Source organism: Astatotilapia calliptera, chromosome 17 (assembly GCF_900246225.1).
Source record: "Astatotilapia calliptera chromosome 17, fAstCal1.2, whole genome shotgun sequence".
In the NCBI taxonomy this organism is placed as follows: Eukaryota; Metazoa; Chordata; class Actinopteri; order Cichliformes; family Cichlidae; genus Astatotilapia; species Astatotilapia calliptera.
In genome coordinates this window covers 8742507-8765816 of record NC_039318.1, presented here as the reverse complement: position 1 = coordinate 8765816, position 23310 = coordinate 8742507, and the positions used below count along the sequence as shown (strand labels likewise).

Here is a 23310-nt window from a genome sequence, read left to right as displayed (position 1 = left end):
TTAGAGATTATAAGAAAAATATAACAGTCAAGGCAAGAGTGCAAACCTACCATAGACGGTATAAAATGGGTGTCAAACATCAGAGGCCAGAATTAACCTGGAAAAGACGACAGTTGAGCGCCCTAAATGTATATTTATAACAAAGTATACTATATACTATAGAGTCTTCTGTATTTTACAATGTGTCTACAATAAAATTAATAAATTAATAAAATAAATGTATTGTATAATTACAATACAATCATTGCAACAAGCTACCAGAACGTTTCCAGACATTTTTACATGTGTATTTCCTACAATTTCCTACAAAAAAGGCCAAAGAGTCGTGCTGACTGATTTCTTTCATTTACTGCAGCAGCATTTCTTTTTGAAATGGTCCACGTAAGTCCTCAGGTTGAGTGTTTTTACCTTCACCATCTTGAAACGGAACATGACAAGCAGGAGGCATGCCTGACTGTGAAACCTCATGCTCATAGGCCAATTATTAATCCTCAGCTCTGGCTTTTAGAATAACTCTAATTTAGAAAATTGACTATGTTTTTTTTTGTTTGTTTCTTTTTGTTAAATATGATCTGAAATTAGTGACTGGAGCCATAAACTCATCTGTAAAGTATTTATTGAGGTCAAATCATTTTCTTACAGACTTCTAGAGTTTGCCCCCTACTGGCAGTTAAACAGAACACAAGTTTAAGGCATTTTCCTTCTGTCTAACCTTTTTAGGCCTGGAATCTAAGTCCATCTTTGATAATGTCCACATGCTACACACAATTCTTATTCTTATAAGTGAATGTATTTATTTCACCACTCTATTTTAGCAAACCAGCTGAACTGTGCTGGTCCTAAACGCCAAACTTGATATTACAAAGCAAGTTTTATGTTAGCTGGTTTGTCAAATGCAAAAACTCCAGTCAGACATAACGGGTATCACAATGGTGCTCATCAACTTTTTGCTGTTAACCCAGGCTTTGTGCTTCAGGCTCTGTGCATGCTCATATAGAAGAGGTGCTTGACACATCATTTGACAAAATGGCCACAGTGAAGGCCACACACACTCATTTGCGAACACACAGGCTCGTGCGTAGAACTATTTTTTAACCACTAATCAGCCACAGCAGCTGCAGGATTTATCCAACAAAAACAACAATACAGTGCTCTTTTAATACGATATTTACTGTCAATATTTTGACAGGGAGCGTACAATGGTCCGGTGGTATCACATTGTACAGTAATCAGATGATTGGCAGCCTGTTTCCAAGCTGTGCAGCAAACAAACTCTTTCCAGAGGCAGCAGGTTATGTACAGCCAGACTAAACTAAATCTAAGCCCGTGTGATTCACCGCTGCAACAATAGAACATTTTTGTACATTTCCTACTGCCATAAAAAAACACTTTTCAAATATACACAAAGAGAATTTCATCAGGCCAAAGAGATGACATCACCTGTTACATCCTATCATATTGCTTAGGTACTGTTCACATCTTATTAGTTTGTGTGATTGGATACCAAAAGACAGTGTAATGAAAAATTAACTTTCCCAAAACATATTCTAAATCATTTAAGGAGGAGTGTTTACAAATGACAGAATTTACCCTTGATGTTCATCCAAACAAATGTCAACTTTTCAAGGCGTGATATCTTTTTTTTTTTTTTTTTTTGAATTACAGGCGTTTTGTGCACCATCAAATCCAAAACAAAAATTGACTTCAAAAGCAGCTTAATACATTATTTAGATCATGTTTGGCTTTTAGATCCTGTCAGTCTCCATACCAACAGCTCTGTATGTCCTTTCACTCCTCCTTCGTCTGACAGGCAGCCCTGTCTTCTGAGGTGCAAAATCAATCATTCAAAGAGGTGTCAGCCATGTTTTTTTTTGTCTTCTTCTTCTTCATCTTACTTTCATTGCTGTTCAGCCGGCTCCAGGAGATCTTGGTAGATTTCTGATTTCAGAAATCGTGGGTAACAGTCGTTTTCCATCAGGCCATATATCAGTTTCTGCGCCCCGTCGAAGCAATTTGGCCCCGGCTGAGAGATATTTTTACTGATTTCTTCTCTGGTCACACAGTCAATGTTTATCTAGGTTCAGAAAACAGCAGCTTTTATTTCACCCTTTCTTTCTGAATATATTTTTACATCATGTGTTTAACTGTAAAAGATAAACTGTTTAGTACTGAATAACAGAGAGTGAAAGATTTCCTTTTATTTGAATGTTTTTTTAGTAAAAGTGAGTCAAATCACCTCCAACCGGGGGTGATTTGTAGAGACACAGGTCTGACTTTGTTTACTCCTCAATTCACAAAAGCCATACCTGTCTAGGTGCACCAACTTGGACAAACTCAGTGTATATCCGTTTGGCAGCAATGGTCATTTCTGTCACTCTGGTTATTTTCTTGTACTTTTTGCAGGCCAGCCAGAAAAGAAGGTTCTCGTCACTGTACTCTGTCCTCAAGAAGTCCTCAAACACCAGCTGGCCAGCTGTGCAAAAACAACAAAAGCACTTTGAAATACAGACAGTTTCATTTCAAACCCTGAAGAAGTAAAGACTTGAATTTTTAAGGACCTGTGTGTTCAACTGCTACAGTTTTATAACTTCACAGGTTGGATTTTTTTTTCCTCATCTGTATTACACCACAAAACTCAATCAGTCGCTTCCAGAGCTCAGGTAGCTGACATTTGTGATGCTAACAACTGCATATATAAAACAGTATATCTGGTAACACCCTAAACATACAGTAAAGGCACTTTAGCCTATTATTTGTGAATCATAACATGTCATAGGCCGTTACATGATTATATTTTCTTTTAAAAGTGTCTTATAGTGTTATATAAATTATTCCAAATTGTCTAAATTTGCTAGTGGTTTTGTGTCCATCAAAAAGTCTAGATTTTCAATTCCATAAATTATTAAAAAAAAACAAACCCTTATATTCCTCAAAAGCATGTTTGCTGGAATTATTATTAACTATGTAAGCTGTGGAAAAATTATGCTTAAATCATTGGTTTCACTTGTGCTTACTGATAGTTGTTACTTTGATGTCTTGGAAAAAAAGATTATTGATTAGACAGCTGTTTAAAAAGAAATATATTTGAACCATGGTTTGATTATTGCTGTGTGCTTTCACATTTATGCTATCAAGTGAAGTGTTTTTTCTAAAGGTTCAAAATTGTTCCAAAACAGCGGTGGGGTAGTGGAGGAGGGAGCCACGTAAACTTTCTTGCCTGAGAGTTTTACAAATATCATTTGATTGATAAATACATTGTTCACTACAAATACAGTATGTCACTGTTATCATGGTTTGGGTTCAAATACAGCTGCTGCCAGATGCTGTTTTCTTAGTTACCATGGTGACACAAATTTGAAATGCATCACTACAAATACATGTTGTTCAGAGACAGGAAAAGCGTAATAATTTATGCCCACAAAGACCACAAAATATTTATTTTTTAAAGTTTTTATATGACTGTTTCACAAAATGCCATGAGACCTGACAGAGCCAAAATAGGATCATTTTTAAACCATAACCACATATGGCAAGGTACAAGATAGAAAAAAAATCAGCTTGTTGAATAGTTAAATTAAAAATGATCTTGTTGAACATTACATTACTTTTGGCAGCCTTCCTAATCATGCTGCATCTGTAAGCTACTTTGCAACCCACCTAAACCTCAGCTCATCTATTTCACGCTATTAACTTTATTTTTGACTTCATCAGTGTCATGTCATTGATGACAATTGCTCTCTGTACTGAGTAGGGATGGGTACCGGTTCTGACATAAACGGTAGTAACCAGACCGAAAAGCAGTGCACATTTCGGCGCTTTATTTCGGTGCTTTTTTTTTTCCTGAGCTGTGATACACTTTAGATTCTAGCCAATCATTTTACGTTTCCGAGGATAGTAGGTGGGTCCAGGTATGTACGTTCTTTTAGAGCAGAGCTACAGATTAAAAATGCCCAAGGCGAAGCGGTCAAAAGTCTGGTTGTACTTCACAGCAAAAGATGCAAACTCAGCAGCCTGCAACAAGTGCTTTAAGCTGATACTGTGATACTGTCAAAGGAGGTAACACCTCAAATCCGATGAAACACCTGGCGACGCATAGCGTTTTTTTTAAAAGCCGAGAAATGTGCCGTATTTGATAGCTTGCTGCGAGACCTCACACCGAGCACATCTACTGCGGGTGTGGTGCCTATTGTCGGAACCAGAATTTGCAACATCCCCAAAAACCCGAAGAGTAGAGTCCTGGCCCCTAGCCCTGTCAGGGTAGCAGAAATGATGACGGATGATGATGGCAGCAGCAGCAGCTTCTCTGCGTGAGTAGCTTAATGTTGTTCGTGTGTAATTTACGTTGAGTACGCTAACCACGTTATTAAATTAACGCATGTAAGGTGAACTAGCAAACACAGCTGAACATGAGAGGTTTTTGGACCAATTTTGTGTTCTCCATTCTTTAAGCACCGGTTTGAGCACCGTTTAAGCACCGGCACCGTTTCAAAAGTAGCGGTTTGGCACCGGTATCGGATAAAACCTAAACGATACCCATCCCTAGTACTGAGGGAAGCTACTACTGCTCTCCCGACTGGGGAGGACTCAGAGCAGAACCAAATCGCCAATTATACAAGTCAATGAGTTCTTTTAGACTGAAGGTCTGAAACTTATGCTCTACCATTCCTGGGACTCTATCCACCTCTTTAGATGATCATTTCAGAGTGAATTAGCTTATTAGATGGCTATTTTACATCCATGCGCATCGTCATGATTCATCGCAGTCATTGCGGCTGATTTCAGTGCAAATAAATGAAAGATCCAAGATGGTAGCATGGACGTAAACTTGAAAATAACTTTTTACACTGATTTGAAGGATTCACATATCTAATCTACAGGAAACAGCAGCTCATTTGGACTTTTCTGCTATTTCAATTTCACTGTCTGTCACCAGAAACTTCTACCCTGTGCTCTTCAAAAGAGGCCTCTTTTGTTCACTGTAAACTGCTGTAAGCTCTTGAATCAGGAACAAGTTTTTCTGACGACAGGGACAAAATATTGGGTGAAAGCAAATTTAAACGAATCATTCACTTTCAAATTTATAAAGTATTTTAGGTAAATTTCATGAGAGCAACAAGCCTCCTCTGAAGGTTAAGCAATTCTGTATCTTTCTCTCACATTCTCCTTTCCTCCTAACAGTGCTCGTAAGCTCAAAGAAGGCAGTGAACAAAGAGACGATGCAGAAAACTGCCAGGCATTGTGGTGCATGTCTGGAGGCCCTTTTAACTTCAAAACCTTCAAAAACCGAACCCCGCGTGCTCTGCTTCTGCATCATATAATTGCACACACCAATATTTCTTGTTATCTGCTCCCCACACTCCTTACCTTTGTTATGGGCGTATTCATGGAGCTCTGATGCCAACGCAGGTGTTAAATACTCAGCTCGTCTTAGGGGAGCACAAACAAGCAGCTAACTGCGAGCACCAGTGTTATTCACAGAAATCGCTTTACATAAATCACAGCTGGCGCTCTGACAGTAATTGACAGGAAACAAAACACATCCAGAGGCCGCTTGTTCCCGTCTACAAATCACTCCATATCTGAACTTTCAATCACAACAGAGCTGACTTAAATTCGCATGAGACGTAAAGGTATATGAATGGCATTAGATTTTTTTTCTTTTCCTTTTTTTTCTGCCCCTGTTTACCTGTTTATCAAACGTGTCATTGCAGTCCTTCAAAGGGAAATGGAGCAAATGGAATGCGAGATGAAATTTATACTCTGGAGGGCAGTCAATCTTGATGCCGAAGACAACAGGCTAAAATATTACAGATGGGCTGAGTTCATTTCAGTGGAGTGATGAGAGACGAAAGGCAGCGTAAAGAGTGAGAAAAAGAAAGAACTTATCTGCCACCTCTGTCATTTTCAAAAAAAGGGCAGGAGTGTGGTCAGGTGATAGCCGTGAGCGGGTGCCGGCTTTATAAATGAATAAGAGTTGGTTGAAATCATCCTATCTACACCGGCAGCTCAGATTACGCTTCTTATCTCGGCCAGTGTCGTCCTCCTTAAATATATCTTCCAAATGGGTTTGATGAACTTGAGAGGAGAATATATCCTCGATCCTCCTAAAGAAGTCCCGAGGGCAATTCACCAAGATTTGCAGGGCCGAGCGGTGCAGAATTGAGAAGGTAGAAAAGAAAAAAGACAGAGAGAGAGGATGAGGAATTGAGAGAGAGCAGCCTTTGACAGGACAATGAGAGGAGTAAGTGGCCTTACTTTTACACTCCAGAAGACGGTCAAATGACTCCCCCCACGCCATCAATGACATCATTAACAGGAGCTCTGCAGAGCAAAATTGAAAAAACTTCATGAAATGTACATCTTGTCAAACAGACAGTGTACATTCTGTACAAAGGACCAGGGCACATTCACGTCAGAGATAAGCTGATAAAAAGTTAAATCCCAAATTGTACCTACTTATTACATTAGATTAACTAATTAACGTTTTATCTCTTAAACGTCACTTTTTAAATTAACTGATATAAATCATTCATATTGTCAGTTTAATAAAACTCCAAATGGGTACCTCATCTTGTCATATTTCCAAGTCTAGAGGATGAAATTAATAACAATGAGTAACATCTTAGCTGATATTGGCTCCTAATTGAATACCAGGTATCAGTACAGTGAATGACTTGATATCTGATGCCAAATATTAGATCAGTCAATGCTTCTCCTGGATGTGAGTTCATTCCTGCCCACAGCAGTGAAAGAAGTATTCAGATATTTTCCTTGCAATTTTTTGCTTTTACGTATCATCACAAAGTATGTCATAAATGCTGACTTCATAATGTAAAAATCATTGGTTTGATTGGTTGTCTATAAAAAAAGGAGTGCATGATTTCATCCCAGAAGGATGGGACCATCAGCTTAATCAAATGATACAGCCATGCGAAAAATGAAGTGCATATTTACTGTTTCCCAAAGGAATTTTGAGGATAAGTGCTGCACCTGATTAAATGATCATCATCAAGTGTGAGCATTTGTATAAAAGCATAAGAACCTGAATGCAGTCTGGAGCAGTCAGATGTGTGTTAACACAATGCCAAAATATTCCCTGGAGTGGATGGATGCCCCAGAAATTCCCCCAGAGAAATTCATGTTTAGAGGAACTGCAAAAAACCCAAGAGCTGCATCTCAGAGTCAACTGGCCTCAGTTAGCGTGTTAAATATTAAAGTTTATGACAGAGCAATTTGGAAAAAGCTGAACAAGAACAACAACAAGTATAGAAAGTCTATTCTCTCTAACAATAACTTGGCAGCAAAGGTTTGCAAAGCTCCATCTGAATAATCCGCAACCAAATTCTTTGGACAGAGGGACCAAATTGGAAAGGTTTGGTCATAAAGTACAACACCAAATCAAACACAGCATATCAGCACAAATACTTCATTGCAACTGCCGAGTACAGTGGTAGAAGGGTGATGATTTGGGTTTTTTTTATACTACAGGAGCTTGACACCTTACAGTCTTTGAGTTCATCCTGAACTCCTCTTTATACCAAAGTGTTCTAGAGTCAAATAGAAGCCATTGTGCTGACAGCTAAAGTTTGGCAAACGAAAAGAACAATGATCCCATTCAACAGCAGCAAAGCTTTCACAAAATGACTGAAAAACAAAACTACCATGGTACTGCAACGGCCCACTCAAAGTCCAGACGTCAACATGACTGAAACGCTGTGGCAGGATCTTAGAAGAACTGTGCATAAATGAATGCCAACAAACATCAATGAACTGAACCAACGCTGTAAATAAGAGTATGCCAAAATTCCTTTGCAACAACATGAGAGTCTAATAAATTAACTAAAAAAACAAACAAACAATTACTTCAAGTTATTGCTGCCAAATGTTTTTCTACAATGTACAAAAACATAGGGTGTATGTAGTTTTTCACAGAACTGCATAGAGTACTGTGGAAACATTTGAGAGATAGCCACCTGTCATAATAACCACTTTTACGTTAATTGTCCCTGTGGTGTTAACACATTTCACCACAAAGGTCGCAAAGAACCCAGGATGAGCGTATGCTGACTCGTGCACTGCATCCAGAGCCTGAGCTTGCTTGTAGCCTCCATTGACCATGTTTCTACAATGAAAGTCTCTATGGGCTTGTTTTCACCTTCGATTGTGTTTCTGGTTTTGTTTCAAACTTAAACATTAAAAGACTGATCTTGTGTGTTCTGATTAGCATAGAGATTTTTGTCAATGTGTGGGATTATAGCCCAAGGTTTATATTTCTAACTGACAATGCATTTCAACTCATGTTACACAGTGAGGCAAATGTAATGTAACCAGTTGGGTAACAAATAACTCCATTGAGAAATAATACAACATGATGTATTAAAAAAATAATATTGAGTAATGCTTCTCCTTCAGAAGATTCCTGGATAAGATGTAAAATGTCTTCAAAAAAATATCTATAGAAGTTCAGTTGCCTTTTTCTGACTAGCAACCCCAGCACTTCTTAAAGGAGGGTGAACAGAACAGTTCACTCAGAGGCAGGATAAAAGTCTGTACCTCAGTTTTAATTGAGTGTTTAGGTCAGTTGACAGAAAGAGCAGGAAAGAGTCAAAAGTCCAAAAATGCAAAAACTCCAAAGGAACCCCCCACTTTGCTGTAACTAAAATTGCAAAATTTAAGAGTCGTAAGCACACTGCCCACTAGAGGACAATGGGCTATCAGGCCACCCTCATAAAGTCTGTTGCTGATTGGTTGGTCAGGGACAACACACCAGTGATTTGCTGGAGGTTATGTTGTAGCTGTGGCAGTGCTCACCCTGTTCGTCCTTGCACAAAGGAGCAGATATTGGTCCTGCTGATGGATTAAGGACTTTCTATGGCCCTGTCCAGCTCTCCTAGATGAACTGCTTGTCTCTTGGAATCTCCTCCATGCTCTTGAGACTGTGCTGAGAGACACAGCAAACCTTCTAGCAATGGAACATATTGGTGTGCTATGCTGGAGATGTTGGATTACTCCAGATATTGCTTGATGCTGCCAGTATTGACCAGCCAAATACAAAACGACCCCAAAACAGTCAAAAAAGATGAGGAGGGGGACAGTGTCAGTGACCATTCTTTTTTGGGAGGTTGTCTCATTGCTGTGCCCTTAGTGCACCCGTTATTAATTTCATGAACACCAAAGCAGCTGAAACTGATTAACAATAACCTCGATCAATCAACCAGATTAATATCCCAGAAGTTTAACTGACTTGATACAATACTCATTAAAAAGTGCTGCTTTAAATTTTCAGAGCAGGGTATATTGACACATTGGATAGTTCACAGGTGAGGAAAAAGTGTGATAGTACACAAAGGGAGGAAGCAGAACTAGGAACAAAAGGACCGGGTTCATGCAGAAGCATTACTTTTATGAGAATACTTGTTTAGCCATTAGGTTACTCCCTACAAAACAGTTTTTAGGCTCTCCTAGATCCAAATTTGATGATGAAAAGCAGATAATACCATAATAGTCTTTTAAAATATCAATATAAAATGATACAAATGCAGGAAAATTATCAATACTGCAGTTTGGAAACAACAGTAACTAAATATCTTACACATGAGCTGCTAACATTATGCAGATGGCAGTTAGACAGCTGTGGGGACTGGGGGTACTAGCATGGACTGAAAAGCCTGTAAGTTTAATTGTAACTCATCTACAGTGAGTTAGATTTATGTCAGAAATCTGTTTTTTATGGCAAACCAGCAGCATCCTCTTGCCATTAATACACTTGTTCAGAGATTCTAAATTAGATGAAACTTTAATGATTCTTGTGGGCAAACTGGGTCGTTGCAGCAGCAGGGAACCAGATGAGAATAAGTCAGAGCGGTAAATGTTATTCAAGGAATTAAAGCAAGTGAACACGCTCAAAAGTAGAGCAAATAAATAAAAAAAATCAGCGACAGACTCACAGGATCAAATACTTGGCAAGACCTAGTCACGCTATCTGACATTCGGATGACATAAGAGCTGCTTTACAGATAATGTCAATGACAGATATAAATATTGATTGCAAGCAGGCAGGTACAGTAGCTTCTGCTCGTAGGGAAACGTGTGCTATTTATATCTGTGACAGCTCCTCAGGATTCTGTTAGGTACTATTTTTTTAATGCAACCTCCTGTATATTCCCACAGGCTCTTCTAACTACAACATACATATTCATAACCCGGGGTGGGCTTTCAATTACTTGCTGAATTATATAAGGCTTAGAACTATTTAAAGTAAGTGATCTAAGGGAGCACTAATAGGAACAAACAGGAAAAATGGCCAAGATCTGACGGGAGGAATATGACGCACTGATGATAGCAAAGGTTTCACTTTTTATGCTCTTAAACTAGTCTGACAGTACAAAGTGGTAGAGCAAGGACTAAAGCGTCCAAGCTTTTAAGCGTAAAAGAAGACTTTATTCTACCTGTGTTAAAGAAATGTTCCAATAAATACTTGAAGATGAGCCTGCTTGAATGTTTTTGATACTGTTGTTACTGAGTTTCTCAGAAGTAAAGATGATATTAGAGCCACATATGCTCCCATCCAGATTTGATATCCTTTTAATGGAAGCTGTTGCATACAGTATTTTGGCAAGACAGTGCTAAACCCCATACTGGAGTTATTAAGAGGGCATGGCTTTGTTGTAAAAGTGTCCAGGTACTGAGCTGGCTGCAGTCCAGACCTGTTTAGTCAGACCTGACTGGGCACATCATGGAACGGAAAATATGACAATGAAGATCCAGGACTGTTGAGGAGCTGGAATCCTACATCAGACCAGAGCAGGACAACATTCCTCTCTCAGAAATCAGCATGCAACACAGCGAAATCGCCACCAAATTTAAAGTGAGCTGTTGTTTGTTATCAACAAGTAACATGTCCAACCTAAAACATCTGATATGTTTTATATATTCTCCTGTTCTCTAAGTAAAATCAAGATTTATGAGATTTAAAAATCATTTCATTCTGTTATTTACATTTTACACAGTACCCTACCTTTTTGGAATTGTGGCTTTTTGCTTTAGCTTGTGCTAAATTGGCTGATGCTTAACAGTTCAGGTTGGAACTTTTGTATGTATAAAGCTAAATAGATCTCATTTAACAATTTCAAGTCACCAGGTGGCCAATTACAGTTAGGCCTTCTATTTCTGTAGGACTAATATTTGAGACTGGAGTATAAAAATAAAAACTGAAAATGAACTGAGAAAATAACAAAGGAAAGTGCTGAGAGGAGCAGGTGCAGCAGAGAAGAAGCTGCTGGTGTGTCTGAAGCCACTGGAAGACAGCGCTCCAGAGAGGGTACGCTTTAAACACTGCTCTGCCCTGCTTCTTTATAAGATACACACTCAGAAATGTGCACATCATAGATGAATGTCCTGTGTCCGAGATTCAGAGGGTGCCTGGCAACCAGAGCTGTGAGCTTTTTTGGGGACAGTTTTTAGAGCCTCAGTTATGGGCATCATAATTTCTTTAACAGTGCTTGAGAATAATTTTCCCATATGCTAGGCTATAGAGAGCTGTCAGTGTGGAGAAATATAGAAATCAAGAACACTTCCTCATGTCAGTGGATTTTTTTCTGTCTCTAGGATGCCATTAAGTCAGCAGCATCAGCCTGACACTGTAAGCCAAGCATTAGTACCTGGTGCAAGACTGCTCCAGGCAGCAGAGTCCAGCCTGCTGCGGCAAGCCAACATTGCAGAGTTAGTGTCACACACTTTTCTGCTGTGACAGCTGCCCAAATGACTGAGCATAACAGACAGATGCTGGAGACTTGTGTTGCTTGCAAACTAGCAGATTTCCCCCATATTTTTCTATCAGATTCTAGTTAACAGATTAACATCTGCTTTTGCTCAATTCTATGAAACATTTAGCTGCAAATTAATGCCCTGATGAAGGTAAGCATATGAACTAGAGAACCTTTTCTTCTTTTAAATTAAATTAGGTTAATTCCGTTCCATTCAAATAAGTGAAAAATGTAAGGGAAGACCACGCCGCCTTGTCCTTTAATGTGCATTAAGGTTGACTCGATAAGGGGAAAATCCTGGAAACCATTTTTTGATATGATGGGAAAGATTTTGACCCCATCGTTCAACAACAGAAGAAATAACGACAAAGTCAAATGCTGACAAAGTTTACTTGTTAATTAACAACTAATTTCCCCTATGAAAAGTAACTTTTTTACAAAGTAAGTATTTAGGACTCAATATAAAAGGTGCATTTGTTTTAGAAATTATTTTGATCATCACGAATCGTGAAGATAACACATTTTAAAACCTACTAATAAACAAAGGATACAAGAAACAACACAATACCTGGAATCTCAATGATTTAATTATTGTGGAAGAGCAGTATGGAAAATGCAAAAGAGACACACACACACAAAAAACCCCACAGATCACTCACTCAAAGTCTGCATTTCTTTGCATCCTTAGCTCTGCTTTTCAGGCCTGAGGTCTGTCTGATTGCACTGCTGTGCTCTAGATGTTACTATTTATTTACTCAGATTAGTTCTCCAAACTCTGAACCCTCTGCTCAGTTCAGCTACAGTTCCCCGGCTGCCGTGCACAGACAGCAACCTGACGGATTCTCTACATGTCCATAATCTGCTCTGTCATGGCTTAATATCCCATCTCTGACCTGTAGTTATTCTTCTTTTATCTAACTATCATTGCTAGTCTTTATTATGATGTAGTATAGTGTTATGAATGTTAACTACTTCAGCTGCTAGTGAGGGGAGGCACTGTGTCCCTGTGTCTGGAGCCGTGCAGTGTAAAGCTGTGTGTTAGCTGGAGGAGGCAAAGACAGACCTGCTTGTGTTGATATTGATGCTAAACATCCAGAAGAAGAAGAGACGAGAGATGAGGGTGGAGGTGGGTCTCAAAGTAGCTTGCAGATGCATATAGCACATCCAATATGAGAAGCTGTCTTTACTTTTTCAAACCCTTTTGCTTTTTTATGGTGTTGACAAGATGCTGAAGGAAGAAAATGCCATATAAGAGATTAATAGGAAGGTGCAAACTGACAGCTTTGGCACATATTTCTGTTAGATAATTGTGTAAAAAGCTCACTTGTCCAAGCACTGTTGCTCTAAATCATTCAATTCCTAAAATTATTCATAACAAAACAAAACTCAGTCTAAGGCTGTGACATCTTTAAGTTCTGTTTGCAGTTTCATGACCATTATCAAGCAGGTCTTCAGAAGTACAGGACAAGGCATCAGAAGAAAGGCTATCCTAATGCAGGCACTCAGTTTTTGGAGTGCATCATATAGAACAGAGAGCACATTCAGCTCAAAGTATTCTCGCTCGTCTTTGGCCCTTTTTCATGTTTTCTTTGGGAGGGAAAGAGTGAAGGGAAAGAGAGCTGCAGGCATACTGAGAAACACAAAGGAAGAAAGTTCCAATAAAAACGGCACAGATCACAGGAGCCCCATCAGAAATACTTGTTCTCCAACTCGCAGACAAGAGAAAACCATCCGCAAAACACATTCCAGTTTTATTTTAGCAACATGTTTTCTGTATGGGCGAGATCAGAGAAAGTCAGTCATTACCGAAGAACAAAGCAGACCGGAGGGGAAGTAAAACAGTGAGAATATTCAACAGTACCAAAAAGCTCACTGACAGACAACCTCTTTGTCTTGAAGCGTGAAGCCAATTTGAAGCTCATACTTACAACATGTGTTTTCTGTTGCCGAAAAGTATTTTTCTGCCGTTGTGCAGATAAGTGTCCTCCTTGTCGGGCTTCTCTTTCTTCCTCTGACTTACTTTACAGGTACAAGTCTGTGCATGTTGAGCTGCGCTACAGGCGTTCCCAGGGTTGACAGAAATGTCACTTTTCACTCGTCAGTTTTTAACTTAAACAGAAGCGAAGCCACAGGACTTTGGCACCAAAAGCCCACATTTTGTTGCTTTCCACAGATGTGTTTCTCAAGCTAGCGTTTATAGACATTTAGAAATGTGAATCATTTAAACTGAGAAAGAAAGATAGACCTCAAGCAAATCATTAGTTCCTAACTCCTCCCTGCTGCTGCATACCTGTTTGGCTAAGATTTTGGCCCTTCGAGACTGCCATGCAACCGATGTGAGAAATCTGTTGATTTAACAATAAAGCGCAAACATTTTCTTTGCTCATACTAAAAAATGGCTAAGATAATCATTAATGCTATTTAGTGAGATGAACATGTCCTCACTATTTGTAGCAGTAGGTGTTACGCTTTTCAGTGACCCAGTAAAATTTGCTTTATGTATTTTCTCATGGAAGCAATTGTGAAACTGTCAGAAGAACACTGGCCAAATTCAGAAATAGGAAACAGGAGGTCTGAGAGTTTGTGAGCCACAATTGGATATAGAAAATTGTACAAATGAGCCAGTATAATAGAAAGGGATCAGCATTAAGGCCTTAGGCAAAGGAGGGACACTAATGACAGCAGTAAATATCATTCCTAGTTGTTTAGGAATGGTTAAAATAAAAAGAAACCCAGAAGGTAATGCTTTAAGTGCATTTGCTGTCTGACAAAATGGCAAATTTCACAATGTGTGAGTATAATTACTGTAGATCTGTGTGACTAGTTGTTGCTATAGCAACATAATATTCAACCAAAAAAAGCAACAAAAACAGCAATCACTGCTAGTGACAGAATATCATACACTTTTCCTTTTTTTGCAGTATTTTGTAATACTTTGAATCCACTTTGTTATTTTATTGGTATCAACTGTGAGTTGTTCTTATAGGAGAGCTGATTTTGCTGATTTGTTGATTAAGGATTTAATTCAGGAGACACTCTCTTGATTGGACCTAAATGTTATAAAAGAAGTAAAATGGTTTTGAAGCCCATCAATGTCAGATGCCGTCTGATTGTAAAGGGGCTGCAGTTGGCACCAGTAACGGCCTTAATTTGGGTCAAGGATCGCCCAGTGTCTTGACGGACAGCCAATTGGACCCTAGAGCTCAGTGCTGGTGAAATATTTTGGGGTCTTCTACTTGACTTTTTTGTTCCATAACCATCAGGATCATTTAAGAAATTCCAAATGACTGTCTTACTGCCTCCCACCTGAGCAGCGATGGTGTGCTGCGAGAGACCCTGCTTATGCAGTTCAACAACCCGACCATGTTCAAAAGGGGAAAGTTTTTTGCCTTTACCATCAGAACGTCATGACAGTGTGACTACCTGACAGAAAATGACAATGAATCCACATTTTTGCACAGATGTGACCTTTTAAAGACACGTCTTAAAGTTTTGATCAGCTGTAAATCAGCCTGTTTCAGTTTAAGAGTTTTCAATAAATTGCATGCTCAAAACAAATGTTTTGTCTCACTCCCATTTCTTCTTGTTGCATGTTGAAGCTCTACTTGGACCCTTTTAAAGATCCAACCATGCAAAATCTGATTTTTTGCCATTTTTCAAGTGGTCTTAAGCTTTTGATCTGGACTGTATAATTGGTGTGTCACTCAAACTACAGGCAACCTGCTAACAAACAAAACAATCACAAAGAGGTTTTCACTGCAGAGCTCCGGACCTCGTGCACTGTGGTGCTACATGCCAACTGCTCAAGTAATACACATTCTTATGACTGGTGGTTACTGGGAGGGTGACTGACCAGTCTTTAGGCCTGCATGACTGGGACTTTACCAGTTGATTTCACCGGCTAACAAGTAGATTTGCTGCCTAATATTCACTCAACAGGAATGAAAGCCAGTCCTAGATGAAACTTAAACCAGTGTTCTGGTTGAAAGTTGGGCAGTTTTTTACTTTCACCATGGAAACACTCCTAAGTAAGAATGTGTACATGAGTTGTTTGAGTTATCCTCCTTTATGTTTCATCCTGAACAACTAATTGGGCAGCCCAGTGTTTGTATATTTGCAAATCCACGCTGCCTCCGCAACGTTCCTGTGTTGCGACTGTCTAATCAGCATGCCTTTGTTTGTGAGTGGCCTCCTACACTTTTAATTATTCACTATATTATCCCCATCATCCATTCTCCTGACCTTCAAACCTAACTTACTTTCTGGCTGACAAAACTTTACTGAATGTTTGCACTGAGCGTGAAAGTACAAATTTATTTCTTAGATGGTTGTGAGTTAGTTAAATGTCACTCTGCCTTTACTGACTCAACCTCGTTTTATGATTTAGGCAGCTAACTATGCTGTAGGTGTGTTCTTACAGGCTTGTCACCTCATAACTATCGCGGTCTCTTTCCCTTGCATGAAGCAGGCATCTGTATAGGGAATAGGAAGCTCGTTGACCCAGTTCACTCTGAAACATCAAACTCCTTGGAGAAAACCATTGGCAGAAAGAGGCAGATGCTGAAGTATCAGGCAGAGGTTGGGGTGTAATGTCCTCATCTAACACGGAGAGAGAAAGACATGGAGAGGGATGGGGCAATGAAAATGACTGATGGCAGCACAAATGGCAGAGCTGTGATCAGTAGGAAAGAAGTGGAGAGGAAAAGAAGGGAAACGGGGGACAGCGCTGACAGCTGAGCGGGCCTACCTGTCCGCCCATCTCTCGTTTTCTGTCTTGATTTGCAAGTCCTCGACGGGACGCTTGCCGGGGCCAACCCGGAGAACAAGAACAGATGTCATAAAACACCGCTGCGACTGGGATTTGCATCTGTAATGACCTCACTGGAGATGCTGCGAGTATGACGTTCCCACCGCAAACCTGTCACATACGCACTCTGAGCAGTTTTCATCCCTGTATCTGCCAACCTATCACTATCACCGTGATGGAAAACTGCTTTTTCTTTTTGCCTTTCCCACCATTGTACATATCGCTTGCCTTTTCCTCATGGCCCACAGTCTTTGTCTTAAGTTTACTTGTAAAATCTTATGCAACATCATTTTTGAAATATAATTTTATACATATAAACTTGGTCAACACACTCTGCAGGTATAAGTGAAAAAGATTGCCAAGCAGGTTTACAAATCCGGTCTATACCGGACTGATAATGTTTACGCTTTAAGGTTGCTGAGCAAGTTCAGTGTGTGGAGATCAAAGGTTCAGATAAAGAGCAACAGAGTGATTTTCCAAGCCTGGCTGACAATGAGATGAGATGGAGTGGTTATATTTAAGAGTGACCCAGATGCAGCTGTATCTCCAGCTCCACTTTGTAAATCTACAATAAGCATATTACCTCAGACACTTCTGAGGAGGCAGAGTGGATTTCAGACATTAACACAGGTCACTGTGGCTGTTTTTCTATATTATTTTCATAGTATGGCATGATGACACCAGGTGTTATGTGTTATTGCCTGGTTTATGATTGGCTTATAAACTACGCCTGTTTCACATGGACGGTTCTTGTAAATTTGATGTTTATACTTATATGCCATACTCTAGACTTATATTTGAGCTATAAATATTTTTACTATAAAGTTAAAATGGACAGTTATATAGTACTGGTTTTAAAGAACATATAGAGAGCCCAATTGGCAATGGTATAATTCATTAACCGTAAACACTGAGACTAGCTTGTGTTCAGATTTACTCCTCTTTTAGTTTCACTCTTATTTATATGTTATACATTGCTTGGTAAGACTCGGGTTCTAAAAGTAATAATTTATATTAAAAATGAGTTAGTCTCACAACCGCCACATCAAGTGCAAGTTACATGTATTCATTCTGTCCGATTATAATTGCGAATGCCTTTTACATTTCAAAAAATCATTTATTTATCACTTAAATTGTAGAAAAAGTGATTCGTAAATATAAACATTTAATCATATGTTGACAATAGGATGATTTTATAATAAATTAAATTAGCTAAAAATTTGATCGTTGTTATAAAGTGTTATGTTCATGTTGGTACATTCTAGATTTTCATGCAGTACTACCACTACTACAACTGTAGCTTGCCTCCACCAGTGTGTGAATGTGAGAGTGAATGAATAGTAGAATTATAAAGCGCTTTGAGGGCTCCGAAAAGCGCTGTATAAATGCAATCCATTATTATTATTATTATTACTATGAATAATAATAATGGTAATAATGGTGATTTTGTCCCAAGGTGACATTGGTACATCTCCATGTTTCACATTAACAAAATTGAAAGCTAGCAGGTGAATACAGAACTACATGTAGCTGCTTGAGAGCAAGATATAGTCCCCCAGACTGAAACATAGAAAAAAGAGACAGAGGGTTGAGTGAATGCTACTGTTAGTCTCTGCCTGCTGCATGTGTAAATATGCAACTTCTTGCTATCATGTGCCTCTTTTAAAGATAGTAATACATCAGTCTTATATGTACAAATTCTTTTGTTACACCAAAGCAATCAGATAATCATTGATTCCACTCAAAGTCCAGGCCAGTGTAATGCAAATTATGTCTACTGACTACAATTAAGAACAACTAACATGCCGTACTCTGGGATTCAGTGAAATAAAAGCCCTCGCCCTAAGTAGATAACCTTGGCTTAATTAAATGAAACAAGACGCTTCTGTGAAATGTATTTCAATTACGTTAAACTCCAGTACATTATTTTATATTTTACAAAACACAAATAAATGTCTATATTTAAAGCTTTCACTTACTGGTGACGTCTTTCTTGCCCAGACAACACAAACAACTGTTTTGACTATGTATGAGCTGCTGAAGGACAGGTCTCTCATGCTTGCTCACAGGGCACATATTGAACAATGGGAATATAACAGTTTTGCATGGAGAGAACATCTGCTTAGAATTTATTCATCAAGGTCCGTCCTAAATAACCCACCTTTGCTTATAAGAGCCAGGTAATTGAACTGTACATACCCATATTCATTTGCATAAACCATTAACGTAAGATGCCAGTAATTTGGTAGATGAAGGCCACGGGAGGCCCACATCCAGCCTAATAACACCCTTGGATCACAACAAGTTATTTAAAACTACATACACAGGTAATTTAACTTTGGTATCCAGCGTGCAAAAGTCTTGAGCCACACCTCATGCCTTTTTATTTTGTTGGAAAATGGGTGGAAAGATTTATTGAAGCATGTACAAGAAAATGTAGTTTATACAATAAAAAACAGAGTTTCTGGATCAAAATCTGACGGCACTTTTATGTTTTAATAATTCTATGAATTTTCAAAGAGTCCCAACCCCACTGCCTCAAATGTAGCCCCAAATCAAGACAGAGCCTCAACTGTGTTTACAGGATGGACACACTTACAGAGGTATTACTGTTATACCTCTCCCCTGACCCTCTCTGTACATATTGACTGTGAGTTTAACCAAAAATTTCAAATTAGCATTCATCACCGACTTGTTGCTGCTGATTTTCTATTCAGTTCTTGTGTAATTTTGTATGGCCCAGCCTTTCCTCCCTGTTTCACTTCCTGAAGATGGTTTCTTGACAGCCACATATCCATTGAGACTATTTCCAAGGAGGCTTCAGTGAACAGTAGATTGATTAACTGAAAGGCCAGATGTATCCCTCAAATGTCCTGTGTCAGGTGTTTCTGGATTTCTGTTTTGTAAGGACAAGGCTTTCAGATACCGTTCACCTGCTGTAGATACTTTTGTAAGCCTGCCACTTTTTCTTTTGTCATCCACTTGTCCAGTTTCCTGAAATTTTTAGAGATACAATTTAAAATTGGTTCTTTTGTCTGCTGCTATGTGTAGACATAACCCTGTCAGGTGCCTTTTTTACGCTTGAATGATTTATAGGTCAAGAACTATTGCTCAAGATCATAGAAACAACAGGAAAGTCTGGCTCCATGGAAGCAACCTTTAAAGAAACCTTTTTGCACAGTCCTCTTATTGGCACATTTGCTTTAAAGCAAAAGCAAACATTTGAAATGATTTGGACTTCTTCTTCTTCTTCTTCTTTTTTTTTTTTTTTTACATTATTTACACCCAAATCCACGAGACAATCAGGGAGACCAGAAAAACTCCTTTTCAGATATATTTAGAAATAAATACAAATACAAAACACTGTGTTTATTTTAAGAATGCCATTAAGAACAACAGAAATAGACATGAAGATGTAGGAAATGCTGCTGTATTATAATTAACAGAAATGCCTTCAGAATGAGGAGGCTATAACTCTAATATTTTAAACAGAACTGTCGCATGAAGCTGTTGCAGCTTATGCTGCAGTATAAATAACACAGACAAATGATGTTTCTGGGAACAGCTAATGGCATCATGCTCATCAGTAGTGCACAGTATAACCACATGTAATAATGTTTAATTGCTTGATGTGACTGTAAATAACTGCGAAAGGCCAAAATACATCACTGGCTGGAGGTTGTATTTCCTGGAGTGTTAGAGGATTTTTTTTTATGTCAGGGCATGAAGTTCTGTTTTACTAAGTTAACAGTGGGTTTCCAAGTTTGTGGCAGCAGTTTGGAAAAGTGCATTTTGTGTTTTAACAAGACATCATCCCGAGCTCCAGTCTGTCTTCATGAAGAAGCTGCCAATCCGGGATAGTGTCGAAGAACTTGACTCCACTGCTTACAGTCTCGACCTCACTCTATTCAACACCTTTGGGATGAACAGGGATGCTGGCTGCGAGCCGAGTCTGGCCTCGCTAATGCTCTTTTGACTGAATAGCAGAAAATCCTTGGAGTCGATGAAGACGTTTTCGTCAACGCTGGGCGAAAAGTCCTCTCAGGAATGCTGTTATGGCAGAATCATGTTGCAAATGCGAGCTGTTTAACAATGAAACGTAGGACGAATGCTCAGGTGTGTGCATAGCTTTGCACAGTATCTGCCTTTTGACAAAGTTTGAGCTCAGATGAAGTCAGGGAGATGGAAAAATGGAGGCAGAGGCTGGGGAAATGAATTCAAAATCTGCATAAGTGAACAATTTAATTGTAATTAACTTCTCTTAGAACATAAATGGTCTGGGATTTTAATTTCTAATCAATTTAATCTCCCTCTGCATCTGTCTCGCACTTGTTGTCCCTCTGATTACAGATGGAGAGCAACACAGAGAGTTGATTAGCCTTCCTCACCCCTGTTTGGCTGTGTCACCCCTATTCTCTAATTACATTACGTTTGACAGAATGCTCACGGGGCACGGCCTATCCAGAGCGCTGTTGGAAATACACGCGGCTTTGGGTGTGATGTAAAAAAGTCAAGACAGTGACAAAAACAGGAAGCAACACACAGATAGGAAAAAATATAATTTCTCTGTTTGTGCGTCTGGAGGGGAGAATCTCGTTGCCGCAGGCCATGAAAGTACATCTCAGAAGCCCTCACAGCCTACAAAGGTTTATTTATTTTTTTGCCTATTTTAATGCAATTCTGCTGTGAAGCGATAAATAACACCCATGCGGAGCATTAAAAGATGGTATAACAGAACTATTGCAGCTGCTGTGAGGATCAGGAGTGAAAACCTGAGTTGCAGGTAGGGTAAATAAAGCTCTCTGCTGGTGTTGACGCTTTTATATCTTTTTTTTTTTATGTTTCCTATGGTGTTTTGTAGATGGTACAATACAGCTCCACTGTGGGGAGCTGTGTCTCTGCGTCTGCTCTGTCTCGCTCTGGCTTCCTTTCTGTCTTCCCCTCTGCCTGTCTGTCTCTCTGGCACATGGCATCATATGCAGTGGCTGTGGGCCGTTGTTCCTCATGTTAAAAGCTCAGCTGGGAAGTCTGAATCCCTCGGACTAATGCTCTGTGGCCTCGGCGTTTCACAGCTCTGTAGCTTGGAGTGACCATTTGGGCGAGGGAAGCGTGCACGTGTGTGTGGCACATGTGTCTGTTTGGGTGTTTTGCTCTTTGCGTGTGCTAATTCTTTAATTTACATTCATCATGCAGAGAGATGAGACAGCTGTCAAAGTGAATCTGAAATGCACATGTGTGTGTGCATGGCGGTAGTTAGGCTATGTGTGGTGGGAGTAATCTCTCTGTTGGTCTTCATGCATATGTAATTATCCTCTTCTCTGTAGGCAGAGTTTGCATTAGTATGAAAAAGGTGCTTAACTCCAAATTAGTGACTGCATGGCAGGTAGCTTTTATGGGCAAGAGGTGTTTTTGTCTTGTTTACGAAGATGAATGGTCAAATACAAATACAAGACCAACTATTAATGGAATCTCATTTGCAAGCACACCTCTCTGCGGGACAGCTGAAATGAGTTATTCTTTTTCTTAACATTTTTGCAGTTGCCTGTGATTTATTATCCTTCTCACATTGACAAACAAACTCACCTGAGTTCTTTAACATCATGTTTCCTTATAACAGCTATGTTTATAACACTTCAGCATCATTATTCAATCTGATAATAAGAAGACATGCCAAGGAGGTGAACGAATTAAACGATCACGGCACAGGATCTAACGAGGTTTCAGTATTCTAGCGATTTAGCAGACAGGGAGAGTCGAAGATAACCTGAGTGAGTCTGAAGGTTGTTAGTCCTTAGGGGTGAGACAAACCTTTGGGGTCCCACACCTAGCTCTAGTTGTACTGCCACATGGGGGGCAGTGTCAAAAATATGTGCAACAAACTTCTTCTAATATGGGCTCCATTTGTTTGTGATTGTGTTGATGTGTTCCCTGAGCTAATCACCTGCCTTGGAGAACACCAAGGGGAAATATGATGGGGAAATAATGCCTTTGTAGACGAGTAAAACCAAGTGTTAAAAAAATCATCTCAGCTTTTTTGTCTTTGATGTTTTGTATGTTTTTGTTTTTTAACCAATCAGCACTTCACCTACACTGAACATAAACGCCATTGAGTGAAACGCTATTGTCTTCTCGGAGAACTGCATGCAGGTTTCCCCAGCTGCTGCACTGGTTTCTTCCTTTAGTCCTTCTCTTTGTCTCCAATGAGCTTTGTAACTTGGGGCAGGTGGGGATGCAGGTGAATCAATCTTGTTAATATTCGGGCAAAGCTCCACAAAAACATGCCGCTAAAGTCCCCATAGTGCAACAGATCTGACTGCCTCTGATGCAATGGCATAGATCAAGGGTGCTGAGCATGCAGCCAGCTAGCTAAAGGGTCAAATCTCTCCCACTGGATGGATTTGTAAAGTGTGACAATCAAAACAAAGTTATTATTAATTACCATAAACTCCAATATATATTTCATTTTCCAATGAATGGAAAATGGAAGACATGCTGAAAACAGTATCACAACACAGACTGAAAATCTATTTAAAAAAATGAAAATGTATTTTTAGACATCACTAAGATGTATAAATAAAAAAATAAAATAATATTTTTGCTTAGTTCAGCTGGATTCAAACAGCAATGAATATCACCTCAGGAAGTAAGAGACACATTCTACAGCTAGCAGTTCAATATTCAGGCCAAAGAAATTTTTTCACAGTAACGTATCCAGGATGTCACCACTTGTCAATCATT

General features: G+C 39.2%; 1 protein-coding gene across 2 annotated transcripts; it reads right to left on the bottom strand.

Annotated features, from left to right (window-relative positions):
* Positions 1-599: 599 nt before the first annotated feature.
* LOC113009589 (regulator of G-protein signaling 8-like) lies at positions 600-13992 on the bottom strand. 2 transcript variants are annotated; one of them, XM_026147993.1, is made up of 5 exons: positions 13694-13992; positions 12829-12993; positions 6256-6321; positions 2307-2473; positions 600-2074 (listed from the first exon to the last, which is right to left on the bottom strand). In XM_026147993.1, the coding sequence occupies exons 3-5, from the start codon at positions 6308-6310 to the stop codon at positions 1898-1900; spliced, it is 399 nt and encodes a 132-aa protein (XP_026003778.1). In that variant the 5' UTR covers positions 6311-6321; positions 12829-12993; positions 13694-13992; the 3' UTR covers positions 600-1897. The 2 variants fall into 2 exon arrangements, with proteins under 2 accessions (XP_026003778.1, XP_026003777.1); XM_026147992.1 differs by lacking the exon at positions 12829-12993 and having other exon boundaries at positions 13694-13991.
* Positions 13993-23310: the final 9318 nt, after the last annotated feature.

Coding starts and splice junctions, on each gene's coding strand:
- LOC113009589 (XM_026147993.1), bottom strand. CDS start 6,310: ATGATGTCATTGATGGCGTGGGGGGAGTCATTTGACCGTCTTCTGGAG. Junction 2,474..6,255: donor CCGTCTTCTGGAGTGTAAAA/GTAAGGCCACTT, acceptor GTTTTTGCACAG/CTGGCCAGCTGGTGTTTGAG. Junction 2,075..2,306: donor AAGTTGGTGCACCTAGACAG/GTATGGCTTTTG, acceptor TTCTGAACCTAG/ATAAACATTGACTGTGTGAC.